The sequence below is a fragment of the Diadema antillarum genome, unplaced genomic scaffold, assembly GCF_040938485.1.
Source record: "Diadema antillarum isolate AM-2024a unplaced genomic scaffold, OU_Dant_1.0 seq00000893_RagTag, whole genome shotgun sequence".
Lineage (NCBI taxonomy): Eukaryota > Metazoa > Echinodermata > Echinoidea > Diadematoida > Diadematidae > Diadema > Diadema antillarum.
In genome coordinates, this window is record NW_027271756.1 from 111,029 (window position 1) to 136,387 (window position 25,359).

At 40.0% G+C, this 25,359-nt stretch overlaps 1 protein-coding gene across 1 annotated transcript in view; it reads left to right on the forward strand.

Annotated features, from left to right (window-relative positions):
- The window catches only part of LOC139740966 (calcium-activated potassium channel subunit alpha-1-like), a 180,707-nt gene that overhangs the window by 88,979 nt on the left and 66,369 nt on the right, over positions 1-25,359 (forward strand). The window contains exons 6-9 of the mRNA XM_071651551.1: positions 74-184; positions 18,906-19,011; positions 19,563-19,715; positions 22,931-23,086. Coding sequence (XP_071507652.1) covers positions 74-184; positions 18,906-19,011; positions 19,563-19,715; positions 22,931-23,086 — 526 coding nt within the window. The remainder of the gene's footprint in view (positions 1-73; positions 185-18,905; positions 19,012-19,562; positions 19,716-22,930; positions 23,087-25,359) is intronic.

Below are 25,359 nucleotides of genomic sequence, written 5' to 3' on the forward strand. Positions count from 1 at the left end.
TTGTCATTGTCCGTCCTTTGTTTATCGTTTTTTATTATCATATCTGTTTTGTTGTTTCTTTTGCTTATCACAGGCACATCGTGGTCTGCGGTCACATCACGCTGGACAGCGTCTCAAACTTCCTCAAGGACTTCCTCCACAAGGACCGGGACGATGTGAACGTAGAGATCGTCATCCTGGACACGTGAGTTTGACATGTTTTGTATGTTTTACGCTTCTTCCCCAGAACCACCGTCAGTCCATTTCACGCTTTGGATCTGTTGCCATGGAAGTCAAGATAAACAGTGTCAGCATTAGTTTGTTTTTTTATTTTTTCCCCATCTGCTGGGCTTTTTTTCTTTGTGATTGTTTTGTTGGTGTTGTTTTCAATATGTGAACGATCCTCTAGCCTGTGAATGCATCCACCGTAGCAAGGTCATTGTTCGACAAGTGTATGGACACGATTATGGATCTGCCCGAGACAGAAGCAGTTATCACGCATGCAAATTAATGCAAAAATATGGATCTCTTTGTTCCTGTCGATGCGCTGTATCGCATTCCCAAAAGCTGACGGATGATATGTAGCCTGTTACCATGGAAACACTTATGCAGCGTGGTCAGAAGAGATATGCTCTTGTTGACTTTTGTTGTCATTGTTTTCTTGCATGGTCAGCTCCAAATCTTTTGGCAAATTTCACACATTTTTGGTGCACATTTTGACACATGATCATTGCAATTCCAAAGATGGCAGAAGGCATGTATGTGATCTGATGTAGTTATGATTAAATTCAGCACGATCACCAACTCACACAAATTGGTTTCCGCAAAATTTTCTCTGAACTCCTCTCTCTGTTTTGAATTAGTTTGGGTTTCATTATAAGGAGTTTGAAAACAAGAGCATTTTTGATTTTCCCCTGTGCAGTATTGTGATGCTATGAATGAATTGGTTTAATGTTGCTGCTTGTCTTCTGTTCACAAGTTTAAAATCCAATGACAGTTTGGAAAATGTAAGGGTTACCTGGTACTGCCTGCGATCAGACTTTGCAATATTTGCCCGACCAATAAGGCAGAGATATTAACTCCGTGGTAGAGACGGACGTCCCTGCCACAAAATGATTAAAAATAAATTCTTCCGTCTGTGCTTGCTTTTTTTTTTTTCTTTTGTTAATCTTACTTTATTCCAACACGCTTTGATTTCTATTATAATTTTTAGAAGTGTTTTGATGTAACCCAGCCACATAGTCGTAAAGAAATAGAAAAATAAACTTCCATGTATGATATAGGAATAGCCCGAGGCATCCGGTACCGAACAAGAAAATACACATGCGTGTGCATGCAAACGTAATAAATCAGTCCGCTGTGATGCAGATTGGAAAAGATAGGATAGGAACGGAAAGTGATATTGAAGAGCAAATAGGTATTGAACGTACGCGGGCCAACTGCCGTACCGCGTAACAACGTTACCCCCCAAGAATGATATTACAACCATGACCTTTCCAAAGAGCATTCCACATAACTATGTGTTCATGTATGTATTCATGCATTGCCATTTTGACGAGACGGTGTGGCCCTCTCGGCAGTATAACTTACCTGCAGACGGGGCCTTGCACAGTAATTTGAGGAAAAGAAAAAATACAGGGTATATAATCTCGAGGGAATCTAGATTCACTTTTCAAATACTCGGCAGAAACCCATTGGTCTCATGAAAAATGTAGGAGATGGGTACAATTTCTAGATGGGGGAATTAATATGTTGCGCATTTAAGGTGAAACAGACCGAAATACCATAGGTGTGAGGTGCATGATGTTATGATGATTTATGTTGCAATTCATATTCCAGGAATCATAAGCTTGTCCCGCAAGTGTAACAAAAGGTGGATGTTTCAGAGGACACAGCAAGCTGCACTTCCACTATTAAAAAATGCAGTCTTTGAGCTGAAGCCATAATCACTATATCTTCCAAACTATGGATTTTCATCTCTCTATCGGGTGATTTTGGTATTATGCTGCGTCTTCAATTTGTACCCCTCCCCCAAGTCATGAAATATGGAAAATATGGAATCTCGTGTGTTTCCACAAATTTAGAGAAACCTCCCAGGGTCCATTATTTCAGGTGGCTGAGGGACAAATTAGAATTGCCTTCTTCTGGCTAGTGTTTTTCTCCAGCTACTTTACATTTTAAGGAGATGCTGTACAACAAATATGCTCCAAAAAAATCAAAACTGTTATAAGCTTTTATGATTTTGTTACCCTTTTTGAGGTGCCTTTACATACACCAAGTTTGAAAAATGACATTAAATCAATGCTCAATTTAGATATTTCAGCCAAGGTTCAGACCAGACATATGAGCGAACATGAGAGTTTCATTTCTGAACCTTCCCCCCCCCCCCTCCCCCGAAATCAAGTATTGATCACGTGATCATGTTTTTGGTATGATATTTTCCTCTCCCATCTCTCCCTCCCCCCCCCCCCCCCACACCATCCATTTTTGAAGCCCCACTTTGCGTAATTTAGATATTGATGATTGAATATTGATGCTGGAAATGTGATTAAACATCGCTTCACAATGACGGGATGTAGTCATTATCCTTGAGCGAGAGTACTCTTCAGACGGGGGAAGCCATAGTGAACATCACTTGCATCACTCAACCATAAATGTTACTACACCATGAGCAATGGAAAGCTCTTTCCCCTCATCTTTTTTCTTTTTCTTTTTTCTTTTTTAGCGCATTGACGTCGGTAACATTACAGGAGTAGGGTCGCACTTTGCTGGGGTTTTTGCCTCTCTTCAAGGTCAACCAAAGCCGGGCGTGGTGTGGGAGTTAAAGGGGTCAGTCACGGTCGTCATAAAGGGAGGCTTGATTGTGGCGTGTGCCTGGTTGCAGAGTGATGGCATTTTCTGTTTGAAAGTCATTTCCCTGGAAATCTTTTTTGTTAGGGCAGTTTGCTTTATGTTTTTGTGTTGTTGTTTTAAATATTTCAACTCGAGCTTTATACACTCCAACATATCCTGGTCATATCATTATTCCTTGATAGTTTCTTGTGGTAAGTTAATTCCACTGCTTTTCAGTCATTATGACTTCTTTTTTTCCAATTGCACCAATGAAAAGGTACATGTAGTTTCCATAAATCAAATGACTAACTTCATTCCATAGTGCAATCTTGAAGATCTTTAAATCTTTAAAGGCAAGTCCACCTTTATAGACATAAGTAGAACATATCAGTGAAAGTTTGAGGAAAATTGGACAATCCGTTGAAAAGTTACGAATATTTTAAGTATCTGCGCAGTCACTGCTGGAAGAGAAGACTACTACAGTGTATGATGTCACATGCGTATAAATATATGAGGAAAATAAAAAGAGATTTTCACAAAACTTTACTTTTTGAATAAAGTGCACAGTTCTTCGACTTGGTACTGACATATGTTAAGGGTAATATCATTCCCCCTGCCTTCTGAAAGAGAGAAGTCAAGTGTACTTTTGTTATGGGAGAAAAATGGAAATATGTTGAATTTTCTTTATTCTTTCTTTATATCGTTGTACTCATGTGACATCACAAGCTATAGTAGTCTTTTCATCCAGCCGTGACTGAGCAGAAACTTCAAAAATTCATAACTTTTTAACGGATTGTCAGATTTTGCTCAAACTCTCACTGATGTGTTCTACTAATATTGCTGCATTCACTCAACCCACATGTCTATGAAGGTGAACTTGTCCTTTAAATCTTTGAAGTAAAAAAGGAGGATACAAATAAAATGGTGGGGGATTTTGATATTTTAGTAAAGATAAAGAGTCAAGAAATGGATGCCATTCAAGGAAATGTAGTAAAAAATTGTCTTTGTGTCACGTGACAAGCTTGACCAATATTGATCAGTATGGACCAATGTCTTTTGATATCCTTGCTTGACATCCTTATTCTGCAGCTTACTGAAAGGATTACAATCTGTCATTACTTAGTGAAGGAAAGTGCCTTCTCCTCTGTTTCAGATGTTTAAGTTATCAAGCAAGCCGAGTGTAAAATGACATTTGTTGGTTATGCTTCCAAGTGACAAATTTGATATCTGTCACATAGCTAGTGTGGTTCATTCAATTCCTTCAGCACTGCCATAAATTTTGATTTGATAGAAACCAATGTATGTAATATTTCTTTAATGATGACTAAGTTGACATGATTTACTGACTTTTCCAAGCTATTTTTGCTTGTAAATACAAAGTTCAATCACTTTTTAATTTCAAACATGACATAATTTGTAAGAAATAGAAGAGACTAATAGCTTGATTTCTGCAAACGAGTTGACAAAGTTAGAGCCACCTTCTCTCGACGTAGGAGAAGCATTTAGTGAAAGATTAATGAAGAGACTGCCTTGTCTCATCAAAACAGAGCCTGTCAGGTTGACCTCGGTCAAACCTTGTCCGGAATGCGGTTCGAATGGATAGAGAAGTTCAAATGGACAGAGTCAAACCCCGCCAGGCCATTAAGATCCCCAAGGGGAGTATAGAACTGACCTGGCTGTATTCGTTTGAGATGAGAGGTTCAGAGGGTTTGCCCTTTTCAATTTCATCAGTGGTTATCTACTTAAAAGGCCTTGATTCTCGAACCACCCTCTGTACACATCAAAGTGTCACCATTTGACTGACCAGGGAGGTGGGACTGGACTGACCCATACCAGAGGCCGCGGAACATTTTTCAGTGGGGGGGGGGGGGGGGGGGGGGTGTTTATGAAGTTCATCATAGTGTGATTCCAAATGCATACCATCAAGATTGAGAGTTTGTGAGGCACCTTTAACATCATTTCTGCCTATAAAACAAGCTCTCTGTATACCGAAAGTTTACTGAGTAGAAGCCAAAGAAACATACTTGTATGATCCCAGTTGCAATGTTCTTCCTCAACATTGCAGATGCTTTACTAAAGTGTTTTTTTTTTCTCCATAGGCTTGTTATGCACCACAAGAGAGAAATTGTTGTATGTGTGTTTCAATAGAAAACTGGTGCAAGCAAATTATGGGAAGTGTGTGTGTGTGTGTGTGTGTGTGTGTGTGCACGTGAATTTGTTTTCCTAGAAGAATAACTCTATTATTAGTGTCAAAAGGTACTCCCTCTCATTATTTCAATCTAATTCAGATGACATTGGCATTTGAAATCATCAGATTTGCATCAGGTATTAAAAGTCAACAATATGCTGTCATTATCTTGGAACTTGAATTCAAAGTTGGGGGGGGGGTCATTGGCTAAATTGCTGATAAGGTACAGCATAAGCTGTTATTTTCGTGTACAGATATTTTTGCAAGTGAGGAGGTCACCAACATTTTTGTGAGATGTTGTTTTCGCGTACTGTCACCGAGACTATCATACGTGCACTATTACCCTAGTAGCGCATGTCAACATTTTCGCATGTTGTTAAATTCGCAGTCCAACAATATGCAAAAATTAAACCCTCGCGAAAATAACAGCTTATACAGTAGTCAAATGTGTATGTATCCCCTTCTTCCATTAGCATCCAGCGTAATTCAAGAAGAGAGGTATTTCCTGTCATGGGGGACACTCCTGAGATGTTCTTTTCAGACCACGAGGATGACACTCGAGGTGAAAATGTAGTCCCTAAAGTGGCACATGAGATGATGCGGGCTCTCTTTACATCCCTACGTCTGTCTATCTCTGTCTGTCTGCCTGTCTGTCTGTCTGTGTGTGTGTGTGTGTCTCTCTCTCTCCCGCTCACCATCGTTTTTGCCTGTGGCCTGTTGAATTCCTGGCTGTCGTCAATGCAGTGTTTGTATAATGGAATGCTTGGATGAGAAGTGGTTTGGAGGAAGGGGGGGGGGGAGAATGGGGTGAGGTAGGGTAAGGGAGGTGGTGGAGGGGATAGAAGAAGAAGTAGAAAAAGAAGAAGATTGAAGCAAGTGATGATCAGTCAGTCCAGATCGGGTGAATTTGACTGGCAACTTTAGCGCACGTGTATGTCTGTGTGTGCATCTGTGTGCGTGTATGTGTGCATGTACGTCCGTGTGTGGGTGTCTGTGTGTGTTTGTGGGTGTGTGTGGGTATTTGTGTGTGTGGATGCTTGGGGTTCCTCTCTTCGTCTCGAGATGTTGTCCTAATGACGAGGGAAATTTACCCCCGAGCACTAGAGCACTTACAGATTGAAGCGATGGATAACTGTTACAGCATATTGCTTGGACGGGAGGGACTCACAGAGAAAGGGGTGAGCCGTGAACTAGATTTGTTAAATGAGCACTTATCGAAGAATGCGCAGATACACGTGTATCTATATTTATCTAATCCTATCTATCTCATTATACACACACAGGTGTGTATATAAACTCACTGCTCGCCTTTGAAACTAATTCATGTCATGTGACAGGAATTAAGGGTGTAAATGCCTTACACATATTTAGGGGAAATTCCAGATCAGTTAAAAGTTCATCTCAAAACAAAGAGTAAAACTTTACAAACTAAAACTAAAAACACAAAACAAAACAAAAACTTATTAAAATTAGATAAAAATTAACATAGTTATGAAGTCACTTAGTTTTGCTAATTTTCACAAAACAGTTCTTGAAAAGTCAAGATAAATTTGTAAAATAAGAGGTTATGATGTTATCACCTCACATTTGTATATAAAATGTTGAAGTTTCCATCCTTCAAATGCAATTGTGCCCTAGTTTCAAATCCTGATATATCTGGCTGATCAATATTTGAAGCTATTCAGCTTTGAATAACATTGTTTTATACTTTTATAGCACAATAATTTAATATCCATCATTTTCTGGGGGGGGGGGGTACATGATGAATGGAAAATTGTGAGATGATGATATCTTAAGTGCACTCATTTGCAAAATCGTATCAACTGTTTGAGAACTGTTTGGCAAAAATGATCAAAGCTTTGAAATGTTATAACTACCTTACTTTTAAACCAATTTTGATCAAATTTTTACCATTGCACTCATAAAATTTTACTCTTTCTTGTGGGACTAACTTTTGACTGGACCAAAATTCCCCTCTAAAGGAGATAAATCATCCATAGTCATTCTTCGCGGGTTAGTCGAGAATGACTCTGTCTCTTGTTCAATGGTGACACCACACTGGTGAGAAGATATCTTGTCATCCATGTTTGTTATTATATTCTCTCTTTGTTTTGCCTGATGCCTGCCATTAGAACGTCAATGAAGGGCTGACCTATCTGATTTCATAAACACTGTGACGTGCCTTTGAGATAGGTAGAGGTATGGTTATCATCATCTATATGTGTATTTTTGTTGTATCTACAGTGCAGACTAAGCCTGCAAGGGTGCACAGCTACACAGTTTGTATGTTGGTCTATGGGTTCCTGGGGGACATTGGGTTGGTCCAACTTTGTTTCAATCTGATCTGTGTACTTAACATTTTATGACAATCTATCTCTATGTCTATGTCTCTGCTTACAACACATTATGTTGTCATAGTCTTCAAGACCTTTTTTTTAAAGTATATTCCGACAAAAAAATACACATAAATAAATAATGTATTTGCCATAGATACTGTAAATATTAGACAGACAAAAATTTTAAAGAATATTTTGCTGGGAAATCACAGTCATATGATGCAGATGGCAAAATTAAGATTCCTGTCAGACAGACACCATATCTTAACACATTTAATGTGCTTTAAGAATGCTATTGTGTATTTGAATCAAAATATGAATTTTCTAGAATTCTATATATGGGCAATTCCATGAGAAATGTTCACTTTAGTGAAAAAATGAAGTTTTCAGTTTCACTTAAGTTCTCAAATATTCTGAAAAAGTAACATATATATTTTCATTTTTCACTAGTCGCATCTTTGTCATTACAAAATTTTGTATTTTTCTCAGTCAATGAAAATACTGTATGATGTGTTGCAATGACACAAAAATTTGGCTATTTTTAAAGAGTTTAGTGTTCCTGTCTCTAAAGAAGGCCAGATATGTCCTAGAGGCCTTGTTCAGCTTTTAGATTATAGTCCAGTGTATATATCAATGGAAAATCACAACCAACTTCCCTAGCATTCATCAGTTTTTGACCCATTGATCCTCAAAGTTGTGTGATTTCTATAACATTTGAAGCGTCATGTCCGTTACGTTTTTTACTATAAGTTTTCATAGCCAAGAGGAAATTAGTGTAAAGTTGCTGCAAATTCATTTTCTATGTTAGGATTGAATCCCCTTGCATGTGTGGAAACCACTTTTCTATACCACTTCTAGTTTTCCTGTAAATGGCGTAACGGACATGACACTTTGCGTAACGGACATGACAACTCGTATCAGACAAGTGGGAGAAATAACACTGTGGGCTAGGGAAACAGGGTGGTGATTAGTTTTAATTGCTTGAGGATAGTAGGACATTGCTATACTTGAGTAAATGATTAAGTCTGCACATCACTCAATAAAACAAAAACAAGCATACTTTGCTTTCTGCCACTGGAAGACTGTTGATTTTAGATGATCTTGCTACCCTGTTACACCGGTTTGATCCATCCCCACCTCTTGTAATCCTGACTGATAAACAGTAGCTGTCATTCCAAGGAGTATTTAGACAATGGAGTTTTCACTGTTGGCCTTCCCTTTAATACTTAAAATGAGCACTTTCTACATATAAGTACATTGTAGACCACATTTAACACGTATCCACCATGGAGTCAACACAACAGCCAGGAACTCCTGCACAAATAGATCCTTGTGCATCCAATGAGCATGATCACTGATGATACAGCAACAAAGAATCCAAATGTCACCAGCATCAATGTCTATAATGATGGTGTTGCCTTAATTAAAACAAAAAGTTTGTACTGCATCTATACCACATGTACCTCTCTCATCTCTATGACTCTATAAATCCACACCTTCAGTGGCGCATTAATGAGATATCACTTGCCAAGAGGGCTGAGAATGGAATTGTTTGCTTTAGCGTGTTGAAAGTACATGTAGCTCTATCGTCAGAGAAAGTCGGTCTGAATGCTGCCTAGATCCATTTCATCAATACAGCTAAACTAGATGTACCTCTATGCCAAGGGATACCGGTATATATGACAGCACTCAGCATCGTACACAAAGCACAATTTTGAGATGCTATGAGAAGATGTTTATCCACTGAAAGGTACACTGTATAATCAGTTACAACAAGTTGGTACGGAAAGCATCCAGTATTTCAAAAAGTCCTACTCACAAGCTGGTGAGAATAATGTAACCAGAACACCACTCTGGCAAGCCTCAAGAAATGCCTGAGCAAGCTATAAGTTGATTTTACAATTTGTACGAGTTGAATTTGCCGTGAAGAAAACAAAAAATACTTTGTTGCCCAGGTGGCCACTCCACATGGAAATTGATTATATGTTGTGAAAATTCTCAGAAAAAAGGGGCTTGATCATTCACTTCTCGCCAAGAAAAGAAAGCATTTGTTGACAATGATAAAGTACTGGTACTAGCAGTGGAAGTTTTTACAATAGTCTATCCAAGATTGGATAACAGAGGATGATTCTACTCCAAGAATGACATTAATGCCAAGTGAAAGAACTTTACAGAAATGAAATATACATACCTTATTTCTTTCAGATGATAACACTAATTTGATAATGGTAGCAAACAGTTTTGTGGTCCTGTTTCATTGCATGAAAGTTGATGCAATCCTGAGTGCATTTTAATGATGTTGAAGTCAAACTTTTTATTTCATACAGATCTGGTTCGTTCTGTTTTCTTTGCCTATCCGCAGATATGGAGACATGGTTTTGTGTTGTACACGTATGCCATTGTGGTACTCTCGGCATTGTACTCCATGTGCTTTAGAGTAGCTGTAAGATCACTGAAACCTGCAACAAAAGGACTTTTTGATGTTTTGTTCAAGAACATAATGTAGTTAGCAGTGTGCAGTTATTTTAATCTTTTTATTTTGAAACAAAGAAGTGAAAATATGGTTCACTCTACAAGGGTGTCATGTCCGTTACGCTAGTGTATAATACAAAGTGTCAAATATTAGGCCACTAAGAAAAAAATAACCATAGTACAAGATAGTAATATGTCCTGTTTTGCTATGGTGGGTGGTAGTAACTGGAAATTTCTCACTAATTGTAGCTAGCTGGTGCAGGAGCGAATTTGTTTTATATTTGTTTGTTTTGTAAATATATAAAAAGACTAACCCCCCTAAAATGATATAAATATAAGAAATATTACATGATTGCAGTTATGATGTGTGTCCCTATGTTCTAACCTTACTATGCCAACAATTGAATATCTGCTATACCTTGTAATAGAAAAATTATCTTAGCTTACAAAAAGTGGACAAAACTGTCATGTCCGTTACACTCGAAGTGTCATGTCCGTTACGCAATATTTTAAACTATTAAAAAAGAATGAACAGTAAAACTACTCTAAATTAGGACTTTATGAGTAAAGCATGACCTAAAGCTTTAATAAAGACCAAAACCAGCTGCATCTTATCCAAAAATTCACAGGAATTTTCATAATGGTAAGTAGATCAAAATGCCTTGTCCATTTAGTGTCATGTCCGTTACGCTCGCTAAAAATGCAATTTCTCAACAACCACTTGATAGATTTCCATGAAATTTTCTATGTATGTTACATATACTTAAATGTGTCTGATAAACTCAATTAGAATCTTTTGGAGACTCCCAATTTCACTGTGTGATGGTTTGAATCACAAAAAAGTGATCTGAATGTCATGTCCGTTACGCTGGAATTGACCATATATTATGCATTTTATGTATCATTTTCCCCAATATGAACCATGATACGTTTTAGGTATTGTTCTATTGCCTTTAGAATATGTTTTTGTTTTGTTGTTTTTGAGTTTACATCAGTATTTTTTGTTTTTGCTTTGTTTTGTAATGTCCTTTTTTTTTCTTTTTTTCTTTTTTGGTCTGCAGTGGTTGCCAGCCCTTCTATTTTATTGTCACTGATGTGAACACAATCAACAACTAATCAAATGTACGACCTTGGCTCAGATTTTCACCCGGTCTCTCGCTACAGTTCTTCAATGGCAATCTGCACTAATTTGTGGAAAATGACAAAACATAATTCGTCTGGAAATGAGATTTTGTCCGCTCGAAGGGGTGACAGAGCACAAACCCCAAACAAACAAACAAACACGCGTCACGCCACACGGAACCATTCTGACTTGTCGAAAATAATTGAGTTGCACGAAGGGGCTAGGCCTTTCTATGTATCTCCGCAGCCCTGTGCTGTTTGAATGTCTCTCTGCGTGAGTGCTCTCTGAGTGACATAATGAATGACAGTTATCAAATAGCAGAAATTCACAGCCAAAGATTTGAAGTGGGGGGGGGGGGCTTATTGTCTGAGTATGTTTCATTCCTGCAAAACCTCTGTGTACTTATTTTCTTGATTGACAGATGACCTAAATTTCACAGTTTGCAAATCACTCACTCACGAAGATGGAATTCAAGTGAGACATTTAGATGCAACACGCAAGATTCCTCACTATGGAAACGATGAAAATATCATGTTTTTTTCTTCAAAAGTCAATTTGTCGGAGACCTTTGCAAGTTACTTCTATTTTTTTGAGGGAGGTGGGGAGGGGTGGGCAGTTTTCTGGCCTCACACACATTTGTGCTTACTCTTATTGTGATTGAATCTATGTGCTGTCTTCAGCTGATGTGAATATAGAGTAGTGTATAGCAATCTGTCTGTCTGTCTGTTTGTTTGTCTGTTTGTTTGTCTGTCTGTCTGTTTGTCTGTCAGTATGTCTATTTGTCTGTCTGTTTGTTTGTCTGTCAGTATGTGTTTGTCTCTCTGTCTGTCTGTTAGTCTGTTTGTCTGTCTGTTTGTCTGTTAGTCTGTCTGTTTGTCTGTCTATCTGTCTGTCTGTCTGTTAGTCTATTTGTCTGTCTATCTGTTTGTCTGTCTGTCTGTTTGTCTGTTAGTCTGTCTGTTTGTCTGTTTGTCTGTCTATCTGTTTGTCTGTTAGTCTGTCTGTTTGTCTGTTTGTCTGTCTGTCTGTTTGTTTGTCTGTCTGTCTTTCTATTTTTCTTTTCTTTCTCAATCTCACTTTCTGTTGACCAAGCTACAGTTTCCCAAATTATCTCTGGCATTAACCCATTGAGGACAAGCTGATATTGGTATTAACACACATTCCCTGTAGACACCTTCCTGAGTAAACTCAGGACTACTAATAGTCTTCAACGGGTTAAGGCAGTTGAGTTTGTTCATATCACAATTTGTAAAGTCAAAAACATACATGTAGTATCTCTCATGCATTGGAATGGTACACTGTATCATCGGTATAATTGCAACTCGCAAATTTTGAAATGAAAATCTGAGATATTTCATTTAAAGTCCCCACCGGAGCATATGATTCATTTCTGAGTTTGTTGGCAGTTATGAAGGTTTTCTCTGTATATTTTAGTCTCATTCTAAAGACAGAGAGAGGGGATTATTAACCCATTGAGGATGAGTCCAGAGTATACTCGGGCAAGTGTCTATGGGAGATGCATGTTATAGCAAAATCAGTCCATCCTAAATGAGTTAAATAGTCAAGCTGCAAACTATCTCTGCAGATACCTGTCTGTGTTAATTTCACTCCCATCCATTTCACTTTTTTTTTTTTTGTTGCACCACCTCAGTTATCTGAAATGCATTCATGACAAACATGGAAAATATTAAGCATTGATTCCCAAGCAGTGGTAAACTAGGTTGCCCGCCCCATTTCAGCCATCAAGAGTTGCATGGATGCACAGGTCATAACATTATACTGTCATTAGCCAAAGTTTAGGGAAATAAAAAAGTAATCCTGCCTTTGCAAGGTAACAGGAAATTGATCTAAAGGAATGGTAAAATGTATTGATGGCCTTCTCTTTGTAGCTATGCAAACGGCATATACACTATCCATGGCATGTCAGTAAATGGCAAAAAAATGAAGAAGAAGTAAACATGTGTGAATGTACGGACAAGGTTTGTTTGGGTAGTCGTCATGGTATCCAGTTAAATAGCTGTGTTTGGGCATAACCTGTGTGCATTGTACATCGATTTATGCTGCTAGGCATTTTTGCTGAAATGATCTGCTATGGAAAGTGTTGTACCGGTAGTTGTCTGATGGGGCAATGGAACCAATATATAGTATATATTATGCACATACAGTGTATAAACATGTATGTGTGTGTGGGGGGGGGGATGGTAGTGAATATAGTTATCTCGGTTTCTGTATTACCAGTATGTGCGGAAAAACTCAGAAAACCTGTTCTGTGGTCTTTTTTTTTTCACAGTTTAGGTCTAGTCTGAAGTTGTACATGCACAACATGGACACTTGAACATTTACCTGAGTTTGTGCTATACTGCCAGGAATATTAATGAATCTAGATAATTTTGCTCTTTTATCTTTTGAAGCGTACTCTTTAACATAAAATGAATATTCTTTACAAATCTTAGGTCCAAAGGAGGGAACATGAATTGTAATGAGTAGGAGGCAGGGATAGATGCATGCCCTTGAATAAATACTGCCACGATCGTTGAATGTGACTTAATGTGTTCTGTCTTCCTTTGTACATTGTTTTGCTCTGATAGCCATGCAATGAAGAAGCCAAGTGGAAACAAGACAGTTTTTGGACCCTGTAGTCTCCAGCCCCCCCCCCCCCCCCCGACTGCCCAAGAGCATGGGCAGTGTATGTACATTTGTATGTGTGTGTGATTGCGTTTTCTCATCACTCATCAACCCCCAAAGCAGTCATGAGGCCCTCCCTAGGGTGTGACTGTGAAAGAGAGAGAGAGAGAGATGAAGACCCGAGCGTTCGAGTTGCGAGCAATTTGTTGCGTCTGTTAACATTTGCCACTTGTGTCAATGACTCGGAGCTATGGTGGGTGTCGCGTGAAAATAGCAAATGAGATAAATGGAGAGTGGAGGAGAAGTAGAAAGGGAGGAAAGTGCCCGGGCAGCTGCTCGTTTCGGAAACCCTCCCAAAAAAAAAAAAAAAATTCCCTCGGCTTTTTTGTCCCTCCTCTTCGCCAAAGTCCCCGAGTGCTCATCCGTCATTCAAGATGTCGCCCCCGTACCAATTGGTGGTGATGCTGCCGTAAAAAACGCAGTTGCATTGCTATTCGCCCATCGGTCTTTGAGAGAAGCTCGTTGGGCATGTGGACAAGTTATGCATTGCGTCGCTCACGGCAAGCCCAGAGAAGGGATCCTGGGCAACGTTTCTGGGTCTTCTTCATCCTCTCTCTCTCTCACTCTCTCTTTTTCTCTTTCTCTTTCTCTCCCCCCACTGCCCCCCCCCCCCAAAGTGATTTTGGTCATTTACATTTGATGAAGAGCCCATGCTGCATCATGGCCTCAGATGGTTGGTCCTTGCACAGAAGATCTTATCACTCATGTTTGTTTACGATGTCATACACGGCATAAACACAATGAACTATTATCTCAGGCCTCCAGAGTGTGTATATATGTGTGTGTGTGTGTGTGTGTGTGTGTATTTAGGTGTTGCGTGGGAACATTTATGATTCGAGTACAATCTTGTAATGAAAGATAATTGAGGGATATATAGAGAGCGAGACGGAAATAGAATGAGGAGAGGGGGGAAACGATTCTGTCTTCCCCCTTTCACCCCCTCCCTAACGTTACAAGCACCCGTGGGTGTGGAGTGCGTCACTAGATCTTCAATATTCCTTACCACTAGTAGCTTCGCTGCAGCAGTTGACACGGCCCCATTGCTATCTATGGGGACTTGGACATCAACTCCTCGTCTCCGTGCATCCCAGATAAATCGCAGAGAGAGAAGGAGAGGCGTTTTCACACTTGCAAGCTTGTTCACATTTGTACTAGTTGTCAACTGCATAGCCTCGTTGCAGCTCGCATTACCCTTGTCTCTCAGACCCACTGCTAAAATAAGCCATCTGCATGGATTCAGTATTATATATATGTGTATAAAAATGCAATATCTCAAAGTCTCTTCGTGTGTTGTGAAGGATAATGCTCTCACGTGCCCAGAGCGTGTTTACACTCACACAACTACCATCCACACGTCTGCATGTGGTCGTGAGATGCAATCAATTACAAGAGAGTAGAGCATGAAATGAATAAACATGCTGCATTGTACTGTCAGTGATATCACACATTTGAAGGTGATGTCATTCGTCCAGATGAACTTTTATGGTCCCACTGGATGATAGGATTTATTGAGTCCCTATAGCATGAAATGTTGAGATTCTTCTATCCGCGTCTTTCTTATCATGAACAAACGGGAGGTGTTCTGACTGGGGGAAAGGATGACATTTGAAAGTTTGATTACTGCAGTGACTTCATTTGGATTAGAGGCTGGTCGCTATGTCTTCACTATGTGGTCTGATATTGTACATTTCAAAAGCCCTGGTGAAGTTTGATGTCAGTGGAAAAGCTTGGAAGAGGCTTTGAAAGGCTATAGATATGCGATCCACTCTTCTTGCAGATGTACTCCAGTTTGCAGTCTGCTTGTTTTCACCACGCTTTCCATGCGTTTGGAGAGGGCTGGTGTGAACACTCTGTCTGAGATGTGCAGAGGAAGAGTAAGAAGAGACCTGGCTGCTTGTCGCATTATGTGCGTCATGATATGGCACACCGACCTTTGGTTCCCTGCGCTGTTTTCACAGCCACGTCCGTGGATCCGTGATACATAATCATATGTATACATCAATGTATGTGTGCAAGCATTCATAGAAATGCCTCACCAAAAGTGGGTTTGCCAAGATATCAATCTTTTTTTTCCCCCACTGTGTATGTATGTGTGTCTGTGTCGGTGAAAAAAGGAAAGAAAAAAAGATACGAGTGTGAGCAGCATCCCGTATCCAGGGCATCTTTGATCAGCAAGGAGGAGGTACGGTTGGCTGCATCGCATCTTGCAGCAAAGATCTTTGTTCTTGTTTCGTTGTATGATACCTCTTCCCACACAGTATGGCTGTCTTTTTACAGGCTTATGTTTTGTGCCAGATCCACTCGCACAAGTTTAAAGCGAAAATCCATTCAATATAATGTGTATGTGTTGACTTTGATTGATGGAAAAAAAAAGGAAATAAAATGAACAGAATAGGGATGTAAGTTTCATTGAAAAGGGACAACTGTAAAAGTTTGGTATGTTTGTGACAGAATATATCTCATTTTGATTGGTTAAAAAAACAACAACAACCTATCATCCTGCTACTGCTAGATGTGCAAGGGTGAAAATGCCTCAGAAAACACTTGTTTTATCAGCTTTATTCATTCATGGCAATATGCACTATGTTTTCCTCTTGTTTTGGATGTCTATCCTCTTGGCTTTGTAGTACATTCTTGCACTGGCACCCAGGGTCTGACAAAAGTACAAAAAACGTGGGACGGGTCATTTACCTTGAGAAAAGTAAGAGCCTGCAAGACATTTCCGAATTCGATGAAAATTTCAAATTGTCGCGTCTGCACTCCCATGTACATGTAGGTTTGTGAGTGTGGGTCTTTTTATGGCGGTGGGATGCACCCAATCTAGCATGTGTGCATGACTGCAAATCTAATGTGGGCATCACGCGGCAAATTCTAGCGCCGGCACTTTCATATATCTGGGTAGCGAGGATTACAGGAGTGCCGAGATTAGGGTTATCGGAGGAAGGGGCCGGGGGATTCCAGGAGGGAAGGGGAAGGGGGGGGAGATGGAGAGATGGGAGACAGTGTTGGGAAGGGAGGAGATTAGTGATCATGAGGAGAAAGGAGGGGAGGAGGGGGATGTGTGGGAGGGTAGGGTGAGGGAGAAGAGTGGTACAGAATCTGGCTGACTAGCTGACTGGCATCGGATGGGATCCAACTGTGGCATGAGCGGTCACACTTCGATTCACTCCCTAACCCAATTCCTGGCGCTGACGAGGAAAAAAACGGTGCTCTCGTGCCGCGTGCCACCAGCAGCTGGTTGAGGAACGGTTGGTTTGGGGCGACTCAAAATCTGCTGAGGCTTTGCTCCTTGTTGCTGACTTTTTAGTAAACAACCTGTGCTGGGGAGTAACCTTACAGTCTTTGTGGTTTAGCCCTTCATATTGCTGTAAAAGTATCGACAATAATTATGATGAAGACAATAGTGGTAATGATTATGGTGATACTGATAACAATGATAATAATTGCAAGTATGATGGTGCTGATAATAATGATAATAGTAGTAGTAGTAGTAATGATAATAATAGTAATGATGATGATAATAATAATAATAATAATAATAATAATAATAATAATAATAATAATAACAACAACAACAACAATAACAATAATTATTATGATAATGATAATAATAATAAGAAGAATCAGAATAAGGATAAGAATTAAAATAATGATAATGAAAACAAAGAACAAAGATCGCCAGTACTGTTTTCTGACTTTTCCAGAAGGTTCCACAAGACATCGCCTTCAGTGGAAGAGAAAGTAATGTGGCACCCTCTTTTACCCGCCGGATTGGCACTGAACCGATTGTCTTACACTGATTGTCTTACACTGATTGGCTTACACTGATTGGCTGCCAGTGATAGGCTCAATGCTGATTGGCTCCTGTTGATTGACTGAGGGAATATTTGCGCCGATCCGCTGAATACAAACATGCGTGGCGGCTGGAAGAGCTTGATTCATACTGTAATTTTGCTCCACTTTGGATGTTTGTTTGGGTTGCATGTTGTTCCTTTTTTTTTGTGGGGTTGTCCTTTACCCACTCAAACTGCACCCATGCATTGTGCAATCATGTGAAACATTGTAAAATTTGCACCCTTAACAAAGTGTGCTACAATCTGGTGATGAAACAGAATAAACAGATAGGATTGGCAAAGGTGATAGAGATGAAGGAGAAGAGGAGGAAGATATTAAAGAAGAAGAGGAGAAAAGAGGTGGAAAAGTAACCGGAGGATGGATGGAAGGAAGGGAGAAACAACAGTTACATTCTACTTGTGCATTCACAGATAATTTCTGAGTCCACGCCATGCTTTAAACTGAGTGCGTTCACTGAATAACAATTTGGGTGTGGTGCATGTTTTCTTGCCCGAATTGAAACGCGATGATGTAGGCAAAATGTCAGCCCTTTGTTTAGAGAGAGACTGTACTTCCTAGCAACCGTACCATCAGCTCGTAGAGGCATCCAATGCCGGTCCACGACTTGGAGCTGCTGTTGAGATGCGTCAACCCCGTTTGGTCGGCGTTGCTCCCGTACGAACTCATGATTATACATTCATGCACTGAAACGCATGTAATATAAATAGCTACACATCTGCTGTGCGCCGTATGCATATATCTGGAAACTGATGGAAAGTTACTCCAAGAATGACATACTAGTAGCTAAACCAAGACATACAGTATGGCAAATTCACAGTCCATCTTGCTGTTGCAATTATCCCACTCTTCATATCTTGAGAACAAATTTGTTGTAAATGCATACATACATACATGTATTTGATTATCATTATTGTTATCTTCCTTCTTCTTTTTTTTGTTGAGTGGAGTATATGGCTTGCAGGGGTGTTTTCACTTCAATCTCTGTGTCCCATGATTTCTTCCTCCATTTTTTGTTTATACTGAAAACATCAGTACAGGAAAAAAAAATTCAACATATGAGTGCATTAATATTGATGCACAGGTCTATCCATGCAATATTCAGCCATGCAAATAATGTTGTTATATCGTTAACGCTGTTCCAAATGTTCTTGTTTTGTTTTTATTTTTTCCTCACATATTTTCACTGTCTTTTTTTCTTTATCTATTTTTCACCTTTTTTTTTCTGCGTGAAACATATCAGCATATCTTTTATCTCAGTGTTGAGCAAGAGATGTGAATTATGCTTATTGCTGCATCTCTGCAACAGGGATTTCTCATTCATTCAGATTCACCAAAGTGTCCCATTGTCCACACGTGTGAAATTCAGAGATGAATTCCCAGTTTTAATCATCATTCTTTGTGCATCTATTTCTCTCCTCTTCCCACCCTCCTACAGAGCTGTTCCAGACCTCGAGCTGCAGGCTCTCTTCAAGCGGCATTTCACCCAGCTCCAATACTTTCAGGGATCTGTTCTTAACTCTGTCGACTTAGAGAGGGTCAAGGTACAGTGCCGTGTGCAGATGAGATGAACATTTTTCAAGTTCATCCCCACCCCCCCCCAACACACACACACACACACACACACACACACAGTAGCAGGCTTAATTTTTATTACTGAACAGGGTCATTGTTATTGTAGTATTATGTCCCCAAATGTACAGTACAGTGGCATGCTACAGCCTGTACCTGCTGTGTTCACACGGCCAGGTGCCAGACTGTTACTGTAGGGAATGAGAGTTAAACCTACTGTACTCTACCTGTAGATCAATTTGGAGAGAGAGGTTCAGGAATGCCGTATCAAATGCCCATTTGGAAGTCTATGGTTTTACTATCTTGCTCGGTAAGAACCCTAATCCATTTTGTGCAGTATGCATACCAAAAATGTTTAGACAGTCCAAATTTCAGTAGACCGCGAAAAAAACCTGTATTTTTCTTACTTTTCCACTTCAAATGTTGTGTATATATGTATTTGTCTAATCCACACTTCATTGAGACTTGAATTCTCGGGAGAAAGGATGTTTTTGAGAGATATTTGTCATTCTCCATTCCCCAGATGAAAGATGCTGATGGATGTCTGGTTCTATGTGACAAGTACTGCCCCGATCCAGATGCTGAGGACGCTGCCAACATCATGAGGGTCATCTCCGTCAAGAACTACCACCCCCACATCAGGGTCATCGTACAGCTCATGCAATACCACAACAAGGTGAGCTGGGGGATTCCATTACCTTGGGAGGGGAGGCGGAAGGAAGAGCATTATAGGAATGGGAGGGGAAATTGTGTAGATGGTTGTCCCAATTCAGTGCACGCTGGGAAAATTTAGTGGCATGTAAAATATGCATTTCAAAACAAATATAAAAACAACAACATGAACATTAGAATCGGAGACTGTCAGCATACAATTCTAGAAATTATCTTGAATTTGACTGGATTTCTAGACTACTTTGCATAGTGCAAATTGATATTCCTCATTAAAAAGTAATGTCTGTTTAATCAGAAATATCTTTTAAAGAATGCAATGTTCTGCTGCAGGTAACGCTGAAGCCATACCCGCAAAATATAGAGAGGAAGGAAAAATATTCAATTTTGTCATGAATGCATTACAGATGGTCAGTGTCATTGGATATTTCCTTTGAGAGTTGACCATTTGAAATAACCTGTGTGTTATTGTATCTTGGCAAGACTTTCCATATCACAGTTTTTTGCCACACGCTGACCATTACTTAATGGTAGGGTTGACGGGAGTTCATTGTTCTTCTTTGACACGAGATGAGGCTTCTTTTGTTTTTGTTGTTGTTTCCTGGTGGCCCTGGCTTGTCGTTTGCAATTTTGGGTGCATTCATAACGCCACCCGCCTTGATGACTTTTCCGGTCCCGACTGGCCCTCGGACTAGCGGACGCATTCCCAGAGAATCAATCAGTGTTACGTTCCCTTTGCCGAGCGAGGCATTATCATTGTGCCTCTCAGATGACCGACGGGTAATTCAAAGCGTCGACATCCCCTTGGTGTTCATCAGATTCGGCCATTGTCCAGAGAGGTTGTTTTTTTTGTGTGCGTGTTTCATTAATCACTATCAAGACAAGCTGTGCAAGGTTGGAGGAAATTTGGGTTTGATGACCCGTTTGATTGTCCACGTGACTGCCTTTGAAGGCTTGCCGTAAAGCTGGTGTTCTGAAATGAGATCAGGGGAGTGAAACTGGGATTTTATTTTATTATTTTGTTATTATATAAAGATAATGTCAATAATAATTTGGGGGGAATTTTGTGATAACCATGCTTGTTATAACAGGAACACGCTGTAATGCTTCTTATAGCATTTGTTTTACTCTCACTATTGAATACTATTACTGCATTTCTTCCCTTACCCTGCTTGTGTACAAACTGAATGGAGAGCCCGCTCAACACCAAGAACACACAGAGTTGCCAATTTGTCTTTTCATGCCCTCTAAACTTTAAGGCCTGAATTCACGAAGGTAGTACAAATGAAACCATGGTTTAAACCATGGACAAAAACCATGGAGCGCCAAGTGTCTCACAGAATATTTCGTTACGAAATTGGTCATTTCGTCGACAAAATGACTGTTTCGTTAACGAAATTATCATTTCGTGGAAGAAATGTCCATTTAGTTACAAATGTTGTCATTTCATTCCAAAATGATCATTTCACCAACGAAATGACTGATTTCATAACAAAATATTCCATCCGACACTTGGCGCTCCATGGTTTTTGTCCATGGTTTAAACCATGGTTTCGTTTGTACCACCTTCGTGAATTCGGGCCTATGAGTTCAAAACTTTTTTTTTTAGTGTCCAATTTTTTTCCCAAAAAAATTTCACAGATTTACTTCTCTGATTTTTGTGTTATCATTGTTAAAGAAACATAACGTCAGGATAGAATTTCTTTTTGAAATTATTTTATGTGACCGTAGGTTTGATTTTTAGCTCACCTGAGCCAAAGGCTCAAGTGAGCTATTGCGATCGCCCTTCGTCCGGCGTCCGTCGTGCGTCGTGCGTCGTGCGTCGTGCGTCGTCCGTCGTCCGTCGTCCGTCGTCCGTCGTGCGTCGTGCGTAAACTTTTTACATTTTCATCTTCTTCTTGAAAACCCCAAGACCGATTTTCATCAAACTTGGCAGGTAGCATCCCTAGGGGGTTAGGAACTCAATTTGTTAAAATGGGCACTATGCCCCACCCAGGGGGCCCCCAGGGGGGCCCAAACCCCCCAAAATTAAGGAATCTGTAAAAAATCTTCTTCTCTAGAACCAGAAGTGATAGAGCTAAGTTAATACTATGAGTTAGTACATTGATGACTGTAGTTTCAAGTTTGTTCATGGCAGAATCAGGGGTGCCCCCCTTGGGACCCAGGGGAGGGGGGTGGGAAAGGGTTCTAATGGGGCCTAAATTGTACATTTTCATCTTCTTCTTGAGAACCCCATGACCCATTTTCACCAAACTTGGCAGGTAGCATCCCTAGGGGGTTAGGAACTCAATTTGTTAAAATGGGCACCATGCCCCACCCAGGGGGCCCTCAGGGGGCCCAAGCCCCCCAAAATTAAGGATTCTGCAAAAATCTTCTTCTCTAGAACCAGAAGTGATAGTGCTTAGTTAATACTATGAGTTAGTACATTGATGACTGTAGTTTCAAGTTTGTTCATGGCAGAATCAGGGGTGCCCCCCTTGGGACCCAGGGGAGGGGGTGAGGAGGGGTCCTAATGGGGCCTAAATTGTACATTTTTATCGTCTTCTTGAGAACCCCATGACCCATTTTCACCAAACTTGGCAGGTAGCATCCCTAGGGGGTTAGGATCTCAATTTGTTAAAATGGGCGCCATGCCCCACCCAGGGGGCCCCCAGGGGTCCCAAACCCCCCAAATGAAGGAATCTTTATAAATCTTCTCTAGAATCAGAAGTTATAGAGCTGAGATAATACTATGAGTGAGTACATTAATGACTGTAGTTTCAAGTTTGTTCATAGGAGATCCAGGGGTGCCCCTCTTGGGTGGGGGGGGGGGGGGTGGTTGGAAGGGTCCAAATGGGGGCCTGAATTGTACATTTTCATCTTCTTCCTGAAAACCTCATGATGGATTTTTGTCAAACTTGGCAGGTAGCATCCCTAGGGGGTCAGGATCTCAATTTATCAAAATGGGCACCATGCCCCACCCAGAGGGCCCCAGGGGGCCTCAATCCCCCCAAATTAAGGAATCTTAAAAAAAATTGGGCCTTTATTGTACATTTTCATCTTCTACTTGAGAATGCCTGGTCAAATTTTGGTAGAGCTGTGAATAATTTAGGTTAGTGACTGCGTGAAAGGTGAACTTGCGATACTCAGGTGAGCGCTAGACCCGCGGGTCTCTTGTTATCTTTTGCTTGTTTGTTTGTTTGTTTCTTTCTTTTTGACTGTCTTTTTGTCGATTGCCATCAGGCTCACCTGTTGAACATTCCCAGCTGGAACTGGCGAGAGGGTGATGATGTCATCTGCATCGCCGAGCTCAAGTTGGGTTTCATCGCCCAGAGCTGCCTTGCTCCCGGCTTCTCTTCCATCATGGCAAACCTCTTCGCCATGCGCTCCAACAGTGAGGTAAATATACACCGCTTGATGTCCGTCCACTTGCATTTTTGTAGAAACGACTCCACGTAACATAAAAAATCTTTCGATTGATTTGATTTGGTTTGAAGAATATTGTGTTAACAAAAGAAAAAATACATCTTTGTTGCCTGTCCTATAGGTTTGTTAGTACATTCTACTTTACTCTCTCTCTCTCTCTCTCTCTTTTTATATCAGAGCAAAACAGATATGGATATCCCCATATTCAGGGACAAAAGCAGTTAGCATACCTCGTTCAGTTTTATTGCATTCATCTGCAATGATATCATGATTTTTTTGCAAGCCCTGTTTGAATATCGTAGTTACTTTAATAGATGCCTGGGTTTTCTTTGATAGGCAGGTCTGATGCGTACGTCTTCTACTACAGGCTAGGGCATTGCTCCCAGATCTTGGGAACATGCCTTGTGAAGTGAGTTAAATAGGGCATTTGAGCATGGTTTCAATCCAGAAAATCAAGATACCATTCTTGTACTACAGACTTTCGTCGCTCACATTTAGCAGAATTCTAACTATAATCCTATACATGATGAGGCTGGTGATTTGGACCAAAGTGTTTCTAGATTTTGCGTCTGTGGGACCAGGGACTCGCTTAGAGAGCAGTAGCAGTTGCCACCTCCATAAGTGTCCTCTTGGGAGGTTATAGTTATTATTGTTGCACCTAACCTGTTAAGCATCTTCTTTTTTTTTTGTTGATAAGATTAATGACCACAATTTGCACCTTGAATTTCCTCCCATTCTGTAAATCCCCTAGTATGTAAATTCTATGAGATAGAGTTATATATCTTGTCCATGTATGTCAATGACGTGTAATGAATTATTTCATATATGAATATACATGTAATATATGTATATATATATGTACATGTTTACTATATAAACCTTATTTAAGCATGCACTTCATATTTCTTAGTCTGATAGGCCTGTTTGTTAAGAATAGAGCGAATGCCATCAATTCATGTACAATGTATATGCACGATTCAGATCAAGAGATAAAACTGTGTCTATGGTTTCCCACAATCTGTCCATACTTTCTCTATGTTTATTTAAGTATCCTTGTCTTCCTTTGCAGCTTTGAAGAATATTAGATCTAACACCAAACCTTTTTCTTTCCAGCAACCAGAAATCCAGCAGTCCTGGAAGTTGGAGTTTCTCTCTTCTTTTCTTTATTCTTTCAAGTGTGAAAAGATTTTAAAAATGAGGAGAAGAGGAGATTTGCAAGCAATGCAATCACAAGAAGTATTTGCAGAATGTTTATTGCAAGTGTTTATTACCATGTGCCCTTCTATAGTGAATCTGTGCCTTGTTTATATGTACGGCGAGGATGCCACACAATGCACTGCTACCGTGACGACGAAATCAACCTGTCGACTGGGGAAGAATTGTCCGAGAGCGGCTTTTTGCTGCGATGTGTGGAGACGACCATTGCTTCTCCCGCGTGCTAAAAACCTGTGATTTGTCGAATTTTAAAAGAGAGAATGTGGCAAGCAGACAAATACACCTAAAGAGATAAGCGGACATGCACAAATGTGACTTTTGATACACGCACATACTCAATACACATGCACGTATTATATACCCCTCCATTAAAAGGAAACCAAATGCTTTTATAGGGAAACAAAAAAAAAAATCTCAATCAACATTGTGAAATATGATTGTCTGCCATCATGTCTTTAGTAGCAGGTGTGCAAAGGCATGTTACACAAACAGCACAGTGTATAGTGGAAACACAACATATGACACATCACTAGTCACATCAGCGCTATGCAATATATTATATGATATCAAAACACATAGCTTCAGATGGTATGATTAACCAATTAATGTCCACAGGATTTTTTTCCTCAGTAGAGAATGTGGAGCTAGGAATATATACCACACTCTGTATTATGCTTCATATCTTAATTTTTCAAAATTTGTGAAATATAGCAAACCCGAATCAAATTATTCTCACTCTTGTGCTCGCAGTCTAGAATTGCTTGAGACTGTGAGCGCACGATTGCCAGGTCTTTTAATCATGTGAACATTCGTCTATAAGGTTTTTCAAAATGATATAGGATTTTTTTTTTTAAACATCTTTAGCTGCACACCAAGCCTCTGCCATCTTCCCCCGTCAAGGTCACTGCGTTAGTCTCCTGAATCTAATTAATTGATTCTGTGGCACTGTATGTGTACTTAAAATGTCATCAGCGATGCGAGCCATAAAAACTGTTATCGGACGGATGTAGCCACGGACCGAAGCACACATG